At 32.8% G+C, this 18411-nt stretch overlaps 1 protein-coding gene across 1 annotated transcript; it reads right to left on the bottom strand.

Moving 5' to 3' along the window:
* Positions 1 to 1059: 1059 nt before the first annotated feature.
* LOC146903169 (FGGY family of carbohydrate kinase) lies at positions 1060 to 8377 on the bottom strand. Its single transcript, XM_085731848.1, has 15 exons — positions 8120 to 8377; positions 7954 to 8033; positions 7712 to 7829; positions 7440 to 7618; positions 6802 to 6884; positions 6525 to 6709; positions 5616 to 5677; positions 5305 to 5407; positions 5096 to 5215; positions 4226 to 4345; positions 3999 to 4119; positions 3761 to 3917; positions 3378 to 3450; positions 2120 to 2247; positions 1060 to 1430 (listed from the first exon to the last, which is right to left on the bottom strand). The coding sequence occupies exons 1-15, from the start codon at positions 8196 to 8198 to the stop codon at positions 1308 to 1310; spliced, it is 1731 nt and encodes a 576-aa protein (XP_085587974.1). The 5' UTR covers positions 8199 to 8377; the 3' UTR covers positions 1060 to 1307.
* Positions 8378 to 18411: the final 10034 nt, after the last annotated feature.

Here is an 18411-nt window from a genome sequence, read left to right as displayed (position 1 = left end):
ACAAATAAAAATAATCAAGTGTATTTTGCTTATAGTATAATCTAGTGTGCTTGATGAATCTAGTGGTTTTAAAAGGTGATGCACCGGTAGGAGACCTATTAAGGTCTCCCACCCTAGACAGAGCACTTATATAATCTATACGGCACTAAACATGTACTTTTTTTTTCTTCTATAGTAACCATGTACTTTTTGGTGGATATAAAAAATAACAACCAAGCCTTATCCCACTAAGTGGGGTCGGCTACATGGATCAAATGACGTCATAGTGTTCTATCAAAAACCATATTTGGATCCAACTCATTGACCTCTAAATCTTTTTTAATGGTTTCTCTAATGGTTTTCTTAGGTCTTCATCTACCTCTTTTAACCTGACTCTCCTCCATTTGATCTACTCTTCTTACAACGGCATTTACGGGTCTTCTCTCTACATGTCCAAACCATCTAAGCCTATTTTCTACCAACTTTTCTACTATAGGTGCTACCCCCACTCTCTCTCTAATGGTGTCATTCCTAATCTTATCCTGTCTAGTCTTACCACTCATCCAACGCAACATCCGCATCTTTGCTACGCTTACTTTACTCTCGTGTTGGCTCTTAACCGACCAACACTCCGTACCATACAACATTGCCGGTCTGACTGCTGTCCGATAGAACTTTCTTTTCAGCTTAAGTGGTACTTTCTTATCGCACAAAACACCTGAGGCTCTTCTCCATTTCAACCACCCAGCTTGAATACGATGATGTACATCAGCTTCTATTTCTCCGTCATTTTGTACAATGGACCCAAGATATATAAACCGCGTAACTTGGGGTATGATATGATCTCCAACTTTCACCTCCAAGGTAGACTCACTTCTCCTTTTGCTGAAGTTACATTCCATATACTCCGTCTTGCTTCTACTCAGGCGGAAGCCATACGCTTCTAAGGCTTGCCTCCAAGTCTCTAGCCTCCCGTTTAACTCCTCCCTCGACTCACCAAGCAAGACTACATCACCAAGTGCGGTCGGCTACATGGATATAAAAATAATAACTATCAAACTAAATTAAATTAAGCAGATATTTACCAATTTACTAATCACACGACCATACGGTATCACTATGCTGCTGCTAAGTATGTGACAAAATGGCACGAACGTTTTCTTTTTCTTCTTTACATGTAACCGAAAAACATAACCTTGAAAATCAATATGGCATCAAAATATAAATTTTTGCATCCACAAGGCATGAATATATGCTTTGTAAATCATAAAGACCATCTAATTGCAGTTGAAAGTTTCTGAGTCCAACTGTTCAAGCATTCTCCTTTGCTATGCCAACGCCTGAGCCATCACAGAACGATTAGAGAGCTGTTGTTCATAAAGGCCACGGAATATCTCGTATTTGGCATCATGGTACTTTTTCACTTTTGGATCAGTAGATGGATGAATAACCTGCAACAATCCATGCACCTTATTAGTCGTTCAGGGAAAACTGGGAGTATAAGAGTTTCATTTCATGAACTGAAACACCTGACTTGTATAGAAAGCATTTAAAGGAAGCCATTAGAAAGCAAAATATGTCTATAGTGCACAGGCAATTGAGTTTAGTAGCTCGGAGCTCACCTAATCATCTATAGACGGTTAATAAGTTAAGACGCGTACAAGATGATTAATTAATGCAGCCTCTCAGGCTTGCACTGCCTGGTGGCGCATTTACAAGACTATGGAGTATAACAAATCATATGTTTTTTTAACTAGTAACTAGGAAGTATCACATCCCAAATTATTTTATGGACATGCTTCACAAAACAATGCAAATTGGTAATGGTTTCACAATGAATTTGATCAAGAATGTGCTTCTTAATTTCTTTACCCCTATATGAACTGATACTGCGTTATTTAGGCCGATTTACTACATATTTCAGATCCTACTAGTTTGGTAGTTCCAACTTCATTCTCACTTTACTGCAAATGTTGATGAAACGGCGTTAAGAACTATTTGAAAACCTCATCCTAACTTGTAACTTTATGCCATTACTGGTAAGAGTGACTTTATGGCAATGGCCTTAATTCTAATCATAAAATAATTTATTTTTATATGAAGTATAAATAAAGATAGAAGGAAAGAAAGGTGTCCACACCTGACCAGCTGCATTCAGGGCTTTCATGGCCTCCCTAAGGCTATTATATTTCTTTGTAGCGACAGCACCCAGAATAGCAGCACCCAAGAGCACAGATTCACTTTCCCTTGGAAGAATTACAGGGCAGCCTAGGAAAATTGTAAATGTGATTCATTATTTTCAAAAAGTTGATCACACACAATATCATACTTTTTCTTTTTTAAACAACAATATCATACTGATAAAAAGCATAACATAGACTTGTTTGACCGTCCACGGTGATTCCTCATCATTCGGATGCATAGGAAGTTACAGCGATTTTTATTCATGAATTAAAACAAAATAGATTAAGATGGAATCCAAATCATGGAACAATTTCAAGCTATATTTTGCAGGGAACCAAGTTCTCAAATCCTTGTGCCATGTATAAAGTCTGAAATGCTAACAAGGGTATTCAATTTTTTTCTTGACTTTAGGTTTTTTAACCTTGAACTGTGGATTGGTTCGTAAAATACACGGAAGAATGAAGTGTGATTTATTTATAGGTTATCTTGGGTCCGTTATACAAAAATGACAGAAACAGAGAGATGTAAACCATCGGATTCAAGCAAAGGTTGATGAAATGAAGGAGCCCCTTGGGGGTTTTATGTGATAAAAAGGTACCACTCAAGATAAAGGGGAAGTTTTATCTCACAACTGTAAGCGATGTTGTATGGGACGGAGCATTGGGCGGAAAAATGTCATCATGAGAGAAGAATCAGTGTAGCAAAGAAGAGAATGCTACATTGGATGTGCGAAAATACTAGGCGAGATAAGATTAGGAATGATAGCATTAGAGTTAGAGTTGGGATAGCACCTATTGTAGAAAAGATGGTTGAATCTCGTCTTAGGTGGTTTGGGAATGTGTGGGGTAGACCTGGAGATTCTGTAGTAAGGAAAGTAGAATTGATGGAGGATAACCCAATTGCCAGAGGCAAAGGACAACGAACAACTATAGAAAAATCCATCAAGAAAGACCTAGTAGTCTATGGTTTGGATAAAGATATGATATATGATAGAGCGTGATATGGTATTGTTTGATATTTAGCCAACCCCACCTAGTGGGTTAAGGCTTGGTTGTTGACTATCAAACCAAACTAGACACCCATGCAACCCTATATAACGCATACTAGCATAATTTTAATATTTTAAAACTGATTTGTACACCATGACATTCTATACACTGAACTGTGCATGCATATACACTTGCTCGCTGCCCCCACCATTCCTCAATACATACCAATAATATCAGCATGTTCCTGAATGTAGATAGGGTTCTTTGATAGGCCTCCACATGCAAGTAATGTGTTGATCTGTAAGCAAAGAAAATTATTATGATATCAAAACCCATCAACGCTGCATCAACAGCCAAGAGTAATGACTTGGCAACATAACAAGAATATACAACAATTACACAAGTAACTTTGGGGGCATTAATTAGCAGATCCTCACGTTCATAGTAAGGAACATTTCAGTGGGTGTAAACGTGAAATGGATGTTAAAAAATAGCCAACCCAAAGAACTGATAATAATCCCAAATATGTGTAATGGATGTTAAAAAATAGCCAACCCAAAGAACTGGTAATAATCTCAAATTTGTGTCATGGCATTGTGCATCCTTACTTTGTGACCATGGGCATTACAATGCTCTACAATGTGACGCGTTCCATATGCAATGCCCTGCACAGTTGCTAGGTATAGAAGAGCCAATTGTTGATCACTTGTGTCAAGTGTCAAACCATAGATAACTCCTTTTGATTTTGGGTCTGCAATGGGAGACCTGGGCCAAGATATATAGCAGCATATTAGTCACAGGCAAATATTGTATAAAACATAGGAAAGATGTTGGTTGCCAAATTACCTATTCCCATGAAAGTCAGGAAGAACATGTAAATCTTCAGTCAGGGCGCCTATAAAGGTTTGGTTCTGCTCAGTCATTATTGTTTCCAAGAGCTTGTTCAGAAGCTCAAACACTGAGATCTCTGAAATATTAAGCATAGAAATTTAAGCTTGTCAAAACATTAGTCACAGAGTCGTTAATGTAGATTTAGTATATTCCAAATCCAAATGATGGGAAAAAAACCTTACTTTGGGAAGCAGCTCTATTTGCAAGGTGTATAGAACCGGCATGGTTTTCAATTATATGATCCAATAATGCACCAGTAGCACTCTGCCCGCCTTCAGTAAGCCAATATTCTGGTACCATTGCTGAAAATTCAGATAAACAAAAATGTGTCACAACATAGCAGATCCAAGATAAACAATTATGAATATTTTAATTAATATTAAATCAAATAGAAGAGAATGGACACTGAACAGGTTATCAGGTTGAATGTAAACTCCAGTGTCAGATACCTCCTACTTTCTATGCCAATATCAATGTTCCATAAAGGATAAACAATAAGTAACCATGCAAAATATGTTCACAAAGACGCCCATATGAATGACATTTGCGATAATAAAGTCAAAAAATTACAAAAGAATCAATGCAAAATGAAACATATTCAGCCCAAATGAATACCTTTCAGATACAAGTTCCAACCATAGCAAGATCTATTAATGAATTATCAACCACAAACAACAACAACCAAGCCTTATCCCACTAAGTGGGGTTGGCTATATGGATCAAATTACGCCATAATGTTCTATCATAAACCATATTTTTGTCCAACTCATTAATCTTCAAGTCTTTCCTAATAGTTTCTCTTATAGTTTTTCTAGGTCTTCCTCTGCCTCTAGTATCTGACTTACTATCGAAAAGGAAAATTACACTTATCAATTGAAGGTTGAAACTACAATTTTCAACCATTGTGGTACTGACGTCTAAACTGCGTAGTTTTCCATGGTAGCTACCCAGAGTAAATAGTACATATGGGCTAAAATAACTTCAAATGTCACAAAAGAAAGAAGTACAATGACATCCAGAATATAGATTTAATTGATAAAATAGTAGTCTACCTGACCAAAACGGCCCCCAAATCCCAGGAATGAACAATTTGCTCCGGGATACAGCCATATGACATGTAGAAGTACCACAAACTAACACCATACGGTTGCAAATTGCTTCCTTGTCATTCTCTGAGGATACGTAAGCTCTTCAAGTTAAAAATACTATTGCTTTATCAGATTGACTTACAAGCATAAATACAAGGTAAGTCGTGGACAACCTTCAGTTTCTGATGGGGGCAAACTTTCAATTACCCCCACGCCACCAGCATGAGCATCAATCAATGATGTCCCAACAGGAATTCCTGGCACAAGACCCAGTTCCTGAAAATTTCAACCCATTAATAATATCAAAACCAGCCGCGTCACAGGAATTTGTCCCATCAAAGTGAAACAATCTCCATAAATGGAAAGAAAAAAATTGTTCCATTTTTCCAACCACTCAAATACATGTTTGATTTTCTAATGAACCTCAAGAAAGCAGCAGTTCAAACTTCAAAATAATGCATAATCTTCATCACAAAATTCTTGCCTTCGCTGCAGTAGGAGTAAGGCCAGAACCCAAAGGATGGCCAGGGAAAGCGACACTTCGCCCTGTTATTATAATTGATTGAGTATCAAGATAAGAAGTGGGAAGACAGAAATAAATAGCAAAGAGTGGAACACAACGCAGATAAATATAAGCCTGCCCCAAGTTTCGACCGGTCGAGCATGAAAAGAATATATATATATATATATATATATATATATATATATATATATATTCATCGAGAAATAATCATAACTAATCATTTTACTCCATGACATTTGTTTTAGGACATGGACTTTCCATAGGGAGTAAAGAATATTGCTAGACAAGGAACAAAAATTTGATATAAACTTGTTAACAAGGTTGTTTTTTCACACTTTCTATTCCATTTAAATAATTGCAAGTTGAAGAAATTCATTTACACATTACAGCATTTACACATTTTGCAATTCAGTCCCAGTACAAATCACCTACTTAACAGGAAATTTGCATTTTATTACAAATCGTGACTCAAATTATTAATTTAGCAGTGTGCAGATGCATGCTCGTGTAGGTGTTCCAAAGTTTATCATTAATAATAAATATAAGTAGATGCTGGAGATGAAATATAAAAGCACTCCAATCTTCAACTTAAACTCTTGAGATAGTTTGTATCAAAATCTCTATGGATCAAGTATTCTACAGTTTGTCACCCACCCCCACCCCCTCCAAACCCATCGTTCTCATAAAGAAATTGAATTTATTCTACCCATGTCAGCTCTTGTGTTACAAACGTTTCAAGTTCAAGAGGCACTTTCATCCGGCATAGACAGCGTGTTGAGAAGTAATATAAATCCATTTAAGTCCCAGCACCTAACAATTAAGCTTTTGATAGATGGTTCTTGACAAGGACAATTCTAATAAAATGAATACCTATTTTAGCATGATGTCCTTCAACAAGATCACCCAAACCAATTTCCTCCCAAAACTCATCATCCCACCCACAAGCTTCCATATCTCGGGAATCTGTATCATTGACATACTGCATGTGAGCATGGCCAAGATATGTCCATTTACAAACTGTGGTGCAAAGACTGCGAGTATCATCTCCAGTAGCCCTAAAAAACAGCCACAAATTAATCCAAATACAACTAGACTCGAACACCAAACTGAACCTGAACATCAAGAAAACTTGAGCAGCATAGAGTACCTGTATGACAACCAGTCACTCAAATCCATCCACCTGAAAACCATTGACCAAGATTCTTGCAAATTTTCTTTAACCCATAGAAGCTGGAAAGTTAGATCGTATCGGGAAAGATTAGCTAAAGCCATAATTGAATCCATAAAGGAGTATAATACTCAAAATTTAAAATAAAAGTACAAAACAAAATATGAATTATGTCATGCAGCACCTAACGAGTCTAGTAGCTTCAAAGGAAATTCGTAGGGAATATAATTTTCTGATAGACAGGTTTATGCACACACTACACTCCAAAAGTTAAATAAGAATATAATGGCACGAGTCAAGAAAACAAAAAATCATAAAGAGCAAAAACTCTTTTTTGTGAAAGAATAATTGGTCAATAGGTATCTCTACAAATCCTATCAACTGTGTTTAACTGGTCACCTACTCAAATAAACTATGATGTCCTTAACTTTATCCAATACAGATTATGATTCCTTGTCCCATTTGCTTGCAGATGTAGTAATTAACGCTTTTGTGGATCATTCCATTAACCGTTGAACATCCATTACCATAAAAGTCTAAAACTGCCTTGAACAGATACTACACTACATTGGTGACCAGAGATCAAATAATGGGACTAGTTCTAGTTCTAACGGTACCTTTGGTGGTTGCATTTCTGGTGAAACAGCTCCACCACAGTATTCCAATACAGGTGATTTACTTGTATTGATCCTTTCAGCTTGGTCTACAGCTCTATGATCCATCCATACTATCACATTTCTTCTTGAATCACCACTCCGAGAAACCGAAACAGGTGAGCTGTCGGAATCCACCGCAACTAATTCATAAACAATCAATAACAGTTATTTTACATAAAATCAAATCTTCCATGAATAAGTACAGCAATTTCAACAAAAAAAAAAATGCATACCGAGTGAACAAGTAGCTGCGAATCCCAGACTCTGTACTTCTGTAGGTGCAACTTTTGCTTTAGAACAAGCTGCTTTTACAGCAACACAAACTGCAAGCCATATATCTGTAGAAGATTGCTGTTTAGAACAAAAGGATGAATCAACATTATTATTACGGCAATGAAAGTGGAAATCACCAACACATTTCGAACTGAGTAGAAATTAACTAGAAATTGATAACCACCACTCCCAAACAAGTTACCTCAACAAAGGCACCATCTTTCCATATCTGTATCGGGCTGCTAGACGAACCGAGAAGCTTTCCTTCCTCATCAAACAAGCCTGCATCAAATGCAACACAATTCATAATCCAATTTAACGAAAAATGAAATGAAATCGTTGAAAATGAATTGGAAGAAGGAATGGACCAGCGCGAGCGCTGCCGGTGCCGACGTCGACGCCGAGGAAGATGGAGCGAGAAGCAGAAGGTTCGGTGGGAGAGGCCATCTATGACTGTGTCTGTGTGTGTAATCGGATTAATCTATTCTCAGTTTGTGTCTCTTTTTTTTTGTCTATATCTTTCTTCTTTACATAACGGATTTTATTTTCCGATTTCAATAGGTAGCATCATTCTGCTGCAAAAGGAGGGAGAAATAAAGAAAAGAGAGAGATAGGAAAGAGATATTCGCTCCCTCTCACGATAGTAGTCTATTTAGCTTTTTTTTCTTTTCTTTTTTTTTTTAAATAATTGTCACTTTAAATATCTATTATTTTTTTATTATCATTGTACTCTTATTTATTGAATTTCATCCAACTTGATAAGGAAAATTTATTAAATGATATTAATTTTATCATTGCAATCAACACAATTAATCATTTCCTTAATAATCGTACACGAACTTTAAACGACTATAATTTAGAGACGATCGGAGTATTTTCTATGGGTGCGATTGTTTTAGCTTTAAAGAAGATAGATTTTGTGTTAGAAAAATTTAGATATTTTTTTTAGAGATTTTGGAGAGAAAAAAGTCTGAAGCTATTTGTGTTTGTTTATTATCCAAAAAAATCAATTTTTTTAAATAATTTTTAACTAGTTCATGTCTTACTTCATTATGTTTGAAAAAAATAGATTTTAACACTACCAAAAAAAGAAAAATATATATATTTTGATAAAAACTAATCCTATTAGCTTTTCATTTTAGAGTCAAAATAAATTTTTTTGATAGAATAATTTTTCTAAAAGTCCTAAACAAACACTTAAAAATGATAAAATATATTTTTTTTACTAAAAAAATCTAAAACAAAATGGGCCTATATTTATCAACAACAATTGATTCAAGGGTGACATTTAGCATGGGTCAATTGAGTTGTTTCCTACCATGGGAAATTCGATTATGTACATTAGATCAAATGAAAAACATATTGTTATCCTACTCTCTCAACACTGGATTATTTATTTTATATTATCTTGAGAAAATATATTTGTACAACCACTTTATTACAACTTTTTGACAACTTTCTCTCTCACACTCACATTATATTCTTATTCTCTCTCTTCCTTTTTCTCTCTCTCTGTTGTTTTGGATCAATAAGAAGAGAGAAAATGAAAGTTGTCATAAAAATTGTCCCAAATGGTTGTACATATATCACTACTCTATTATCTTTCACCTTCTCTCTTTCATGTCCCCACACACCCACACCACCACCACCACTTTGACCACCACCGCACCACCGCACATCACCATGGTTGCTGCCGGAAAATTCATATTATTTTTTAAATTGGTGATTGTGGCGAGGAGGGTTTTGTTTTGCAATGTTTGTTGGTGATTGCCATGATGTCACACAATCCCGCTGCGTCGATCTGCCACTATCAACCCGTTGATACAAACCATGAGATTAGTGATGCTTAAATGTATAAGGAAGAAACATTTATGTTTCGTTTGCTTGAAGGTTTTCAATCTCTTCGGATGTTTACAAAAAAAATTGAGTAAAAACAGTGATATTATTAAGGGTTGATAGACCTTTAACCCCCTGTAATATAGGGCACTTTTGGTTTTCCCCTGTAAAAAAAAAAATTGGATTTGGTCCTTGTAAAAAAAATTTGTTTTAGAATACCCCATATGCCAGTTGACTATGCATTTTCGCTGATGTGGCATGCTTCGTCACCATTTTCTGATGACGTGTCACGGTGTTTGTATAATTATTTTTATTTTTTATTTTTTTTATTGGGGGTACACGTGGTATTTTTTATTTTTTAATTTAAAATAAAAAAATTGAAAAAACACGGAAAAAAATTAATAAAATAAAAAATGATTAAAAAAATAATAAAATATAATAAAATGAAAAATAATGAAAAAAATTATGGAAAAATTAATAAAAATAAAATCCGGAAAAGATTAATATATATCGAAATTTTCTAAAAATTAATATATTTAGAAAACAAATCATATATCCAGAATTTTTTCAATAACGGAAAAATGGAAAAAATTCATATTTTTTTTCAAAAGTAGGAAGTTTTATTCTAATCTTTTCAAGAATTTTTTTAGAAAATTTAGTTTTTGTAAATAAGATTAATCTTTTTAAAAATTTCATTTTTTTTAAAATTGATTAATCTTTTTAATTTTTTAAATATGATATTCTAGAAAAAAAATTCAATATATATGAATCTTTTCCACAATTTTTTAAATATTTCCAGATCTTTTCACTTTTTTTATTTTTATTAATTTTTAACTATTTTTCATTTTATTTTATTAATTTTTTCATTTTACCATATTTTTTTAATCATATTTATTTTTATTAATTTTTCAGAATTTTTTCATTATTTTATTTTTTAATCATTTTTTATTTTTATTAATTTTTCCATAATTTTTAAAAAAAATTCCGTATTTTTTCAAAAAATTTTATTTTTTTCATTTTTCTAGAATTTTTTTATTTTTAATTAAAAAAATGCCACGTGTACCCCAAAAAAAAATTAATTATACAGTCAGCATGACAAGTTATCAGAAAAAGGTGACGGAGCATGCCATATCAGCGAAAATGCACAGTCAGCTGGCATAGGGGGGTATTCTAAAACAAAAAAAAATTACAAGGACCAAATCCAAAAACAAAATTTTACAGGGAGAAAACCAATAGTGCCCTATATTACAGGGTGGTAAATGTCTATTAACCCTGTTATTAATGCATTAAGTCACTGAAGTACAAAGATTGTATTTGGGTGGGGACATTCTCCCACCAAATACTATTGGGCTCAATATGAGCCAATTGGGCTAAGCCGTGTGCAACTCTATATTTAAGTCTAGGGAGAAAGTGAAATATGCAATCCTCAAATTGGCCAATCAGGAGTCTTATCTCATCAATAATAGAACCCAGATAAGTTCTATCACTATTTTTACTATTTCTCAACTTTTCAATGACCAGCTTTCCTCACTTTCGAATATCACTTTCTGAAAACCACTTGTTACTGCGAGAACCATACCGGCGTAGACTGTAACGCCCCATTTTTATTCTATTACTTTTAATAGATGTGTGAATATTTTTATATGACTTTATCTGTTAAATATATGATTTTATGTGAAATATGTGTTTTGAGTGACTTTATGTGATATATGGTGTGATGCTATTTTATTATATGATTTATGGAGTTGAGTTTTATTTAAATGAATATGGCTTTATTATTTGTGGAAATAATAGGAGAAATAGAAATAGGTAGAATTATTATTTATTGTGGTTAATGGGAATTAAGTAAATAATTATGAGAGTTTAGTGGGAGTTAAATGAAAAGAAAGAAGTTATATTTTTGGGAGTAAAAGAAAGAGAAGCAGAGAGAAACAGTTTCATGTGCAAACAATAGAAAAACTGGTTTTTGGAGAGAAAAAGGAGAAGAACCAAGAGAAAGCTAGGAGAAGAGCTAGGAAGAGAGAATTCAATCGTTTTTGCTGTAGAATTTGCTGAGATAAGGTAAGGGTGGGATTCCTTTCAATAATCATGGTATATAATTTGAAAATTGATGAATTTGTTGTTCTTGGTTTTTAGGGTTTGAGAAGTTATGTTAGATGTTGAATTATGATGAAACTTGTTGTTGAATTGCATGTTTCTATGTTGTTTTGGTTGCTAGGTTGTATATGGAACCTGTAAACATTGTTCTAATTCATTTTGGGTGATTAGGGGATCAAAAATTGGGTTTTGGAGTGAAAACTGGTATGTTCTCGTAAATCTATCCATGTCCCATCGTAGTACGATGCTGGGAAATCGTACTACGATTTTTCCAGCAGCAAAAACAAATTTTTCAGTATATCCCATCGTAGTACGATGTAACAGTGACAACATTCCCCTGTTTCGTGTTCTTGCGTCTTTTTCACCCGTTTTTGTTTTGAATTAGCTTTCGGTGTAAACATGAAAGTTGTAGATAATTAAGTTAGCTTTAAAATGGCCTTGGTTTGGAGTGGAAAAGATTTGTAGATTTTGAGTTATGATAAAAATAGTCCAAGTGGGTCTTTAGCAAAATTTAAGAAAACTTAGCATAACTAATCCCAAGTTAGTCCAAAAACTTATGGTTGGTTTCCCAACTTCAAACTTAAGTGTTAGGGATTTAGTTGAGGTGTTTTATGGATATTTGACTTATGTTCTATTGATCAAAACTTAATTGCTTTTGGGGGATGTTTTAAACTTACAGATGAATGTAATTGATTTATATATATGCTATGTTGTTGATTTCCGTTGTTGATGTCGTTGTATCATCTGATGTCGAAGTTGGGGAGTGTGTCATAATTGTTTTAGGCACATATGTTGTTGTTGTAGTCGTTGTTGAAGTTGTATGTTGATATACACAAGTTGAGTCCATTTGCATACTCACATCTGTTGGGGGCTTATGCCCTGGAATGTTCATCATTCAACCCGTTGGGGGCTTATGCCCTGGAATGATTATCATTCACCTGTTGGGGGCTTATGCCCTGGGATGCTTTAACCATCCAATTTTGTTGAGGGCTTATGCCCTGGAATGTTTAGCATTCAACGCGTGTAGATTGGTACCACCTGCATGATGCATTAGTTGTTGTTGTCGTAGCATTGTTGGGTTGTTGTTGTCGTTGTAGCATTGTCGAGTTGTTGTCGTTGTCGCATTGTCGAGTTGTCGGTGTCGTTGTGGATAACGTTGTTGTTGTTGTTGTTGCTGTACCTTGTTGCTGAAAATAATTATGTCGTTGCTTATGTGTTTATTTAAATACATTATTAATGATGCCTGTTTTGATATGCTTTGTTGTTTTCATTAATTTGATGAATTATATATTATTATTATTGGATAAGTTTCTCACCCCTTCTGCGTATATGTTGCCTCGACCGTGGGTAATGTGCAGGTACTGATGACTTGTAGGTTTGGTCGGCTCAAGTGTCTAGGGCTCTGATACATACTAGGATGGGGAAATCGTTGCGAATGTCTTCTCATTTCTTTTATGTATCACATATTTTGGAAAAGACTTGCTATTAGAGTTTATCGTTGTTGAAAATAAAGTTGAATTATGTTGGGGCCTTTGTGCCAAGATTTTCATTGATGTTGAATTTTGGTTGAAATTATATTTTTAAAGAATTATTCCGCTGCAGTTTATTAAGATTCTTTATGTTGGTCTTAAATAAATAGATATTTTCTATTTATGAATTTTTGAAAAGTAGTGTGACACTCCGTTGTGTGATTACTCTGATTATAATAATTAATATTACGTTGTTAGGAGAACGGGGTGTTACATAGACCGCATAAGCTTCTGCCGTCGTAGAACAGTCAAATCCGTTTCTGCTATAGGAAGCTGAAACTTTTCACCAAACCTTCATCATCACGGGCTATACAACTCATTCCCCATCTTCCAACAACTTGAAGGTTTGCATCTGTGTTTATTTTGACAAAGTGTTTTTTAGGTTTGGTCCATTTACTATTAGCTTTAGAATGATTTGAATTGCTTTGTAGTTGTTGATTCGATCCAGAGGAGCCTTTGGGTAAAGTAGTATCCTGAGCTTTTGAGTTCGCCTGAAAGTAAGCAGAAGTGTTATTTGCTGCGCGTTGAATGATTTGAATTGCGGGGACAGAGATGCCTTCGAAGATGGCTTGATTGCGAGCATGCCAAAGACTGTAAGTGATTGCTGCATTATTAACTATAACACTTTCTTCTTGAGTCATAATCATCTTAGTAATCCAATCTGAAAAATAGTGATTTGGTATTTTTGGCATACGGAGAGAAATTTGAGATCCAAAGCATACTTTTTCAGTATTGGGACACTACATGAATAAGTGTGCAGTAGTTTCGACCTTATAGTTACATAGGGGCATAAAATAGAACAATGAACTCCCTTCTTGTTTAACTCTACCCTAAGAGAGGGAGAATTGTTGATAACACGCCATAATAACATCCTGTGTCTGGGTATTGTGCGAGTGTGCCAAAGCTTGTTCCATAAAACATCATTGTTAGAGCTAGTAGATGGCTCTTTGTCATCTCTTTTCTTCCAGCTTTGAATAGTTGCATACCCACTCTTAACAGTATAATTCCCAGACTTGTCATACATCCACATTAGTTCATCCTCTTTAGATTGCTGAATAATAGGCAATTTGATGATTTGATTGCTGTCTATAGGGAGAAATTTCTCTTGAATAAGATTGTAATTTCAGTCAAAAGGGTTGTTGGTTAGAAGGTCTTTAACCATTAATGAATTATGACTGTTGGGGATGTTTACAAAATGGTATAAGTGTTGAATAATTATTTATTGAAAATAAAGTTTGGTCTCTAGAACTGTTGGCACCATTTTGTATAAAAATATATAATTAAAAAATCATAAAAAAAAAAAACATGACGCGGTTGACCATTTCAACCCATACAACTTCGTAACCCTTTTTTTCCTTAAAAATTGGACAGGTGTGCATTCATTGAATTCCGTTGGTAAATTACTCGTACTATATAGCAGTGCTATCAAAATTATATTGTTTGAGGATAATTGAAATATATAGGTAAAAACCATGTACCATTTTATTAATAGTACAAAAGTGTGAGTGTGTGTCTATTAAATAATAAGATTAATAATTATATTATAGAATTCAAAGATTATAACCATGCCAAAAAAAAGAGGAAAAAATAGTGTTTTCAGTAGTGTTTATTGGCATAAAACTTTTTAATATTGAATATATATAATTCAATTTTTTTTATCATTTTCAGATTCTAAATTCACGTTAAATAAGAAATAAAATATGTTTGTATCCATTTAAAAATATTGTTAATATTTTTTTAATCATACATTAAATACACAATATGTAATTATAATACGAGCTATAATTAGATAAATGTTTATATCATTTATATGACTATCTATACAAAATAAAACTTAGTTATTTAATAGATAAAATATACTAATACACCAATGTAACATGTGTTAAAATTTTCAACCACTTTGTATTTTAATCATATATAATATTTATTCTCACAAAGATATGCATAACTGAAAAGTCATACATAACACTTTAAAATCGGGGATATGTATATATTTTGTAAGGTATATTGGTGGTGTGTATGTATTTTGTGTCAATGCAAATTAAACGTATGATTTCAAAAAATATTAGCAATCTTTCTCTGTTAAGGAAGTAAAAGTGTCATGTGTTGCTTAGATGCTTAGATAGTATAAGCATCATCCTTTGTTCATGAATAACAACCACCATTACTGCACCAAGATAAAGAGCCGACCTTCCTTAGGGGCATCCTCGTTGCCTTGGTCATTTTCCTACTGTTTACGTCGTCATTGGTACAACCTCCATTTGACCATTACAAACTTGCATTGCAATGGGCACCGAGGAAGTAATCCGCAAAGGAAGTTGCGCATCTAGGGTGGTTTTAAGGCGATTTACCATTCATGGTTTATGGCCTTCAAACCAAGTGTAGCCTCAACCCCAACCCTCAAGTTGCCCATATGTCGCATATGTCTCAACACATATCGATAGTCTGAGGTTAGATCTTAGCACTGCTTGCCCGAAAATTTATGAAAGTGATGAGCATTTATAGAGAGGCGAATAGATAAGCATGTGATTTGCTTTAGACTCAACCGGTATGATTATTTCAAACTTGATTTAGATCTATGGAATACTCACAATGTCACTTCTTTGCTAGAAGAGAAGGGCATTACACTTGGGCACCGATATGATTACCACGTTATAAATATAATGAGAACAAATGAGATTGACTCCAATCCACATATTAGTTGTGTTAGTGGCTCGCATTTAGCAGAAATACACATGTGCGTTGATGCCGCAACACCTACTACATTTGTATCATGTTTTCTAGCTGCGAAGTCAAAATGCAAAGCTAAGAAGATAGACTGTGTAAGATAACAACCATTTGTGACAACTTTCTATTTTTCTCTTATTATTGGTCAAAAACAATAGAGAGAAAGAAAAAAAAAAAGAATAAGATAATAATATGAGTATGAGAAAAAAAGTTGTAAAAAGGTTGTCACAAAATGGTTGTACAAATATTATTTCCCAATTAGTATTTATACTAACAAGTACATGCAGTACAGTGATCCATGATTTTTTGTTCATCACTTAACAACAATAAGCTTCTTTATACATTACTTGAACAACTAAAAAATATGCATGTCTTCAAAAATCAAATTTAATTGAAGAACAATAAAAACATATATTATTTACAGAATATATTATTAGTTTGTTCATGCAATTGATGTTGTTGTTTGTGATTGTCATACATGATTTCAAGAGACATGTTCAATTTATGAGAATGAGAGAAACTCAATTTCGTACGATTCATCTAATATTTTCAAAATAATTTTTTAATTAAAAATTAATGTATATTAACCATCCTTTTTATTCTTTTATTTTAATTGATAAAATATTATATTATTGTAAGTTGATTCAAGTAAGTTGTGAACAAATTCACAACAAAATTAAATATTGTAAATAATAACTAGTTTCTTATCAACAAAATGTATATCTTTGAGTTGTTTCATGCAAACAAAAATAATAAGGGTTAATACATTTTTACCCCCCTGTAATATAGGCGAGTTCCGGTTTTCCCCCCTGTAAAAAAGATTCTTTCGATTCCAACCCTGAAATATGAAGATTCCGTCGAAAACACCCCTGGTCAAATCCGGCACACGTCAGGTGCTGATGTGGCGTGCCACGTCATCTTTTTTGATGACGTGGCACGCTGACTGTATAATTTTTTTTTATTTTTTATTTTTTTAATAAGGACACGTGGCATTTCCTTTTTTTAATAAAAAAATATTTTTTTAATAAAAAAAATATTTTTTTAATAATTAAAAAAATATTTTTTTTTAAGTTTTTTTTAAAATTTTTTTTAAAAAAAAACGAAAAAAATTCTTAACAAATAAAAAAAATGAAAAAAAATTCTGGAAAAAAATAAAAAAATACCGAAATTTTTTTAAAAAAATTGGAAAAATTAATAAAAATGAAAACAAAAATCTGGAAAATTTTAAAAATAAAAAGTAAAATCTGGAAAAATTAAAAAAATGAAAACATTATGGAAAAAATTAATAAATTTTGAAAAATTCATATTTCCAGATTTTTTCAATACCGGAAAAATGAAAAAAATCATATTTTTTTTCGGAAAGTACTTGTCATTCAACCGTATAACATGATTTATATACAGGTGTCAATCAATATACATTGTATCTTGTTATTCGGACATGATTTTTATAAATATGATTAATCTTCAAATTTTTGAAAATGATGAATCTTGAAATTTTTGAAAAAAGATTAATCATATTTACAAAAACTAAATTTTCGAAAAAAAAAGATAAAAACATATGAATTTTCGAAAAAAATATTTAAATAGTAGATTAATCTTTTCCAATTAACCAAGTAGACACTAACATAAAAAATGTTTTGAGCAGTTTAAATATTTTTTCGAACATAATTCATAATTCATATTTTTTTCATATTTTTTTCGAATATGGTATTTGAGTCAAACATAATTCATATTTTTTTCGAAAAACATACAAACTGCTCAAAACATTTTTTATGTTAGTGTCTACTTGGTTAATTGGAAAAGATTAATCTACTATTTAAATATTTTTTTCGAAAATTCATATTTTTTTATCTTTTTTTTTCGAAAATTTAGTTTTTGTAAATATGATTAATCTTTTTTCAAAAATTTCAAGATTCATCATTTTCAAAAATTTGAAGATTAATCATATTTATAAAAATCATGTCCGAATAACAAGATACAATGTATATTGATTGACACCGGTATATAAATCATGTTATACGGTTGAATGACAAGTACTTTCCGAAAAAAATATATGATTTTTTTTCATTTTTCCGGTATTGAAAAAATCTGGAAATATGAATTTTTCAAAATTTATTAATTTTTTCCATAAAGTTTTCATTTTTTTAATTTTTCCAGATTTTACTTTTTATTTTTAAAATTTTCCAGATTTTTGTTTTCATTTTTATTAATTTTTCCAATTTTTTTAAAAAAATTTCGGTATTTTTTTATTTTTTTCCAGAATTTTTTTTCATTTTTTTTTATTTGTTAAGAATTTTTTTCGTTTTTTTTATTTTTTAAAATAGGAAATGCCACGTGTCCTTATTAAAAAAATAAAAAATAAAAATAATTATACAGTCAGCGTGCCACGTCATCAAAAAAGATGACGTGGCGCGCCACATCAGCACCTGGCGTGTGCCAGATTTGACCAGGGGTGTTTTCGACGGAATCTT

The sequence above is a fragment of the Medicago sativa genome, chromosome 8 (genome assembly GCF_051527215.1).
Source record: "Medicago sativa cultivar Bolivia chromosome 8, Bolivia_mono, whole genome shotgun sequence".
NCBI lineage: Eukaryota > Viridiplantae > Streptophyta > Magnoliopsida > Fabales > Fabaceae > Medicago > Medicago sativa.
Note: the sequence above shows the minus strand (reverse complement) of the source record. Positions and strands in the feature narration are given on the sequence as shown.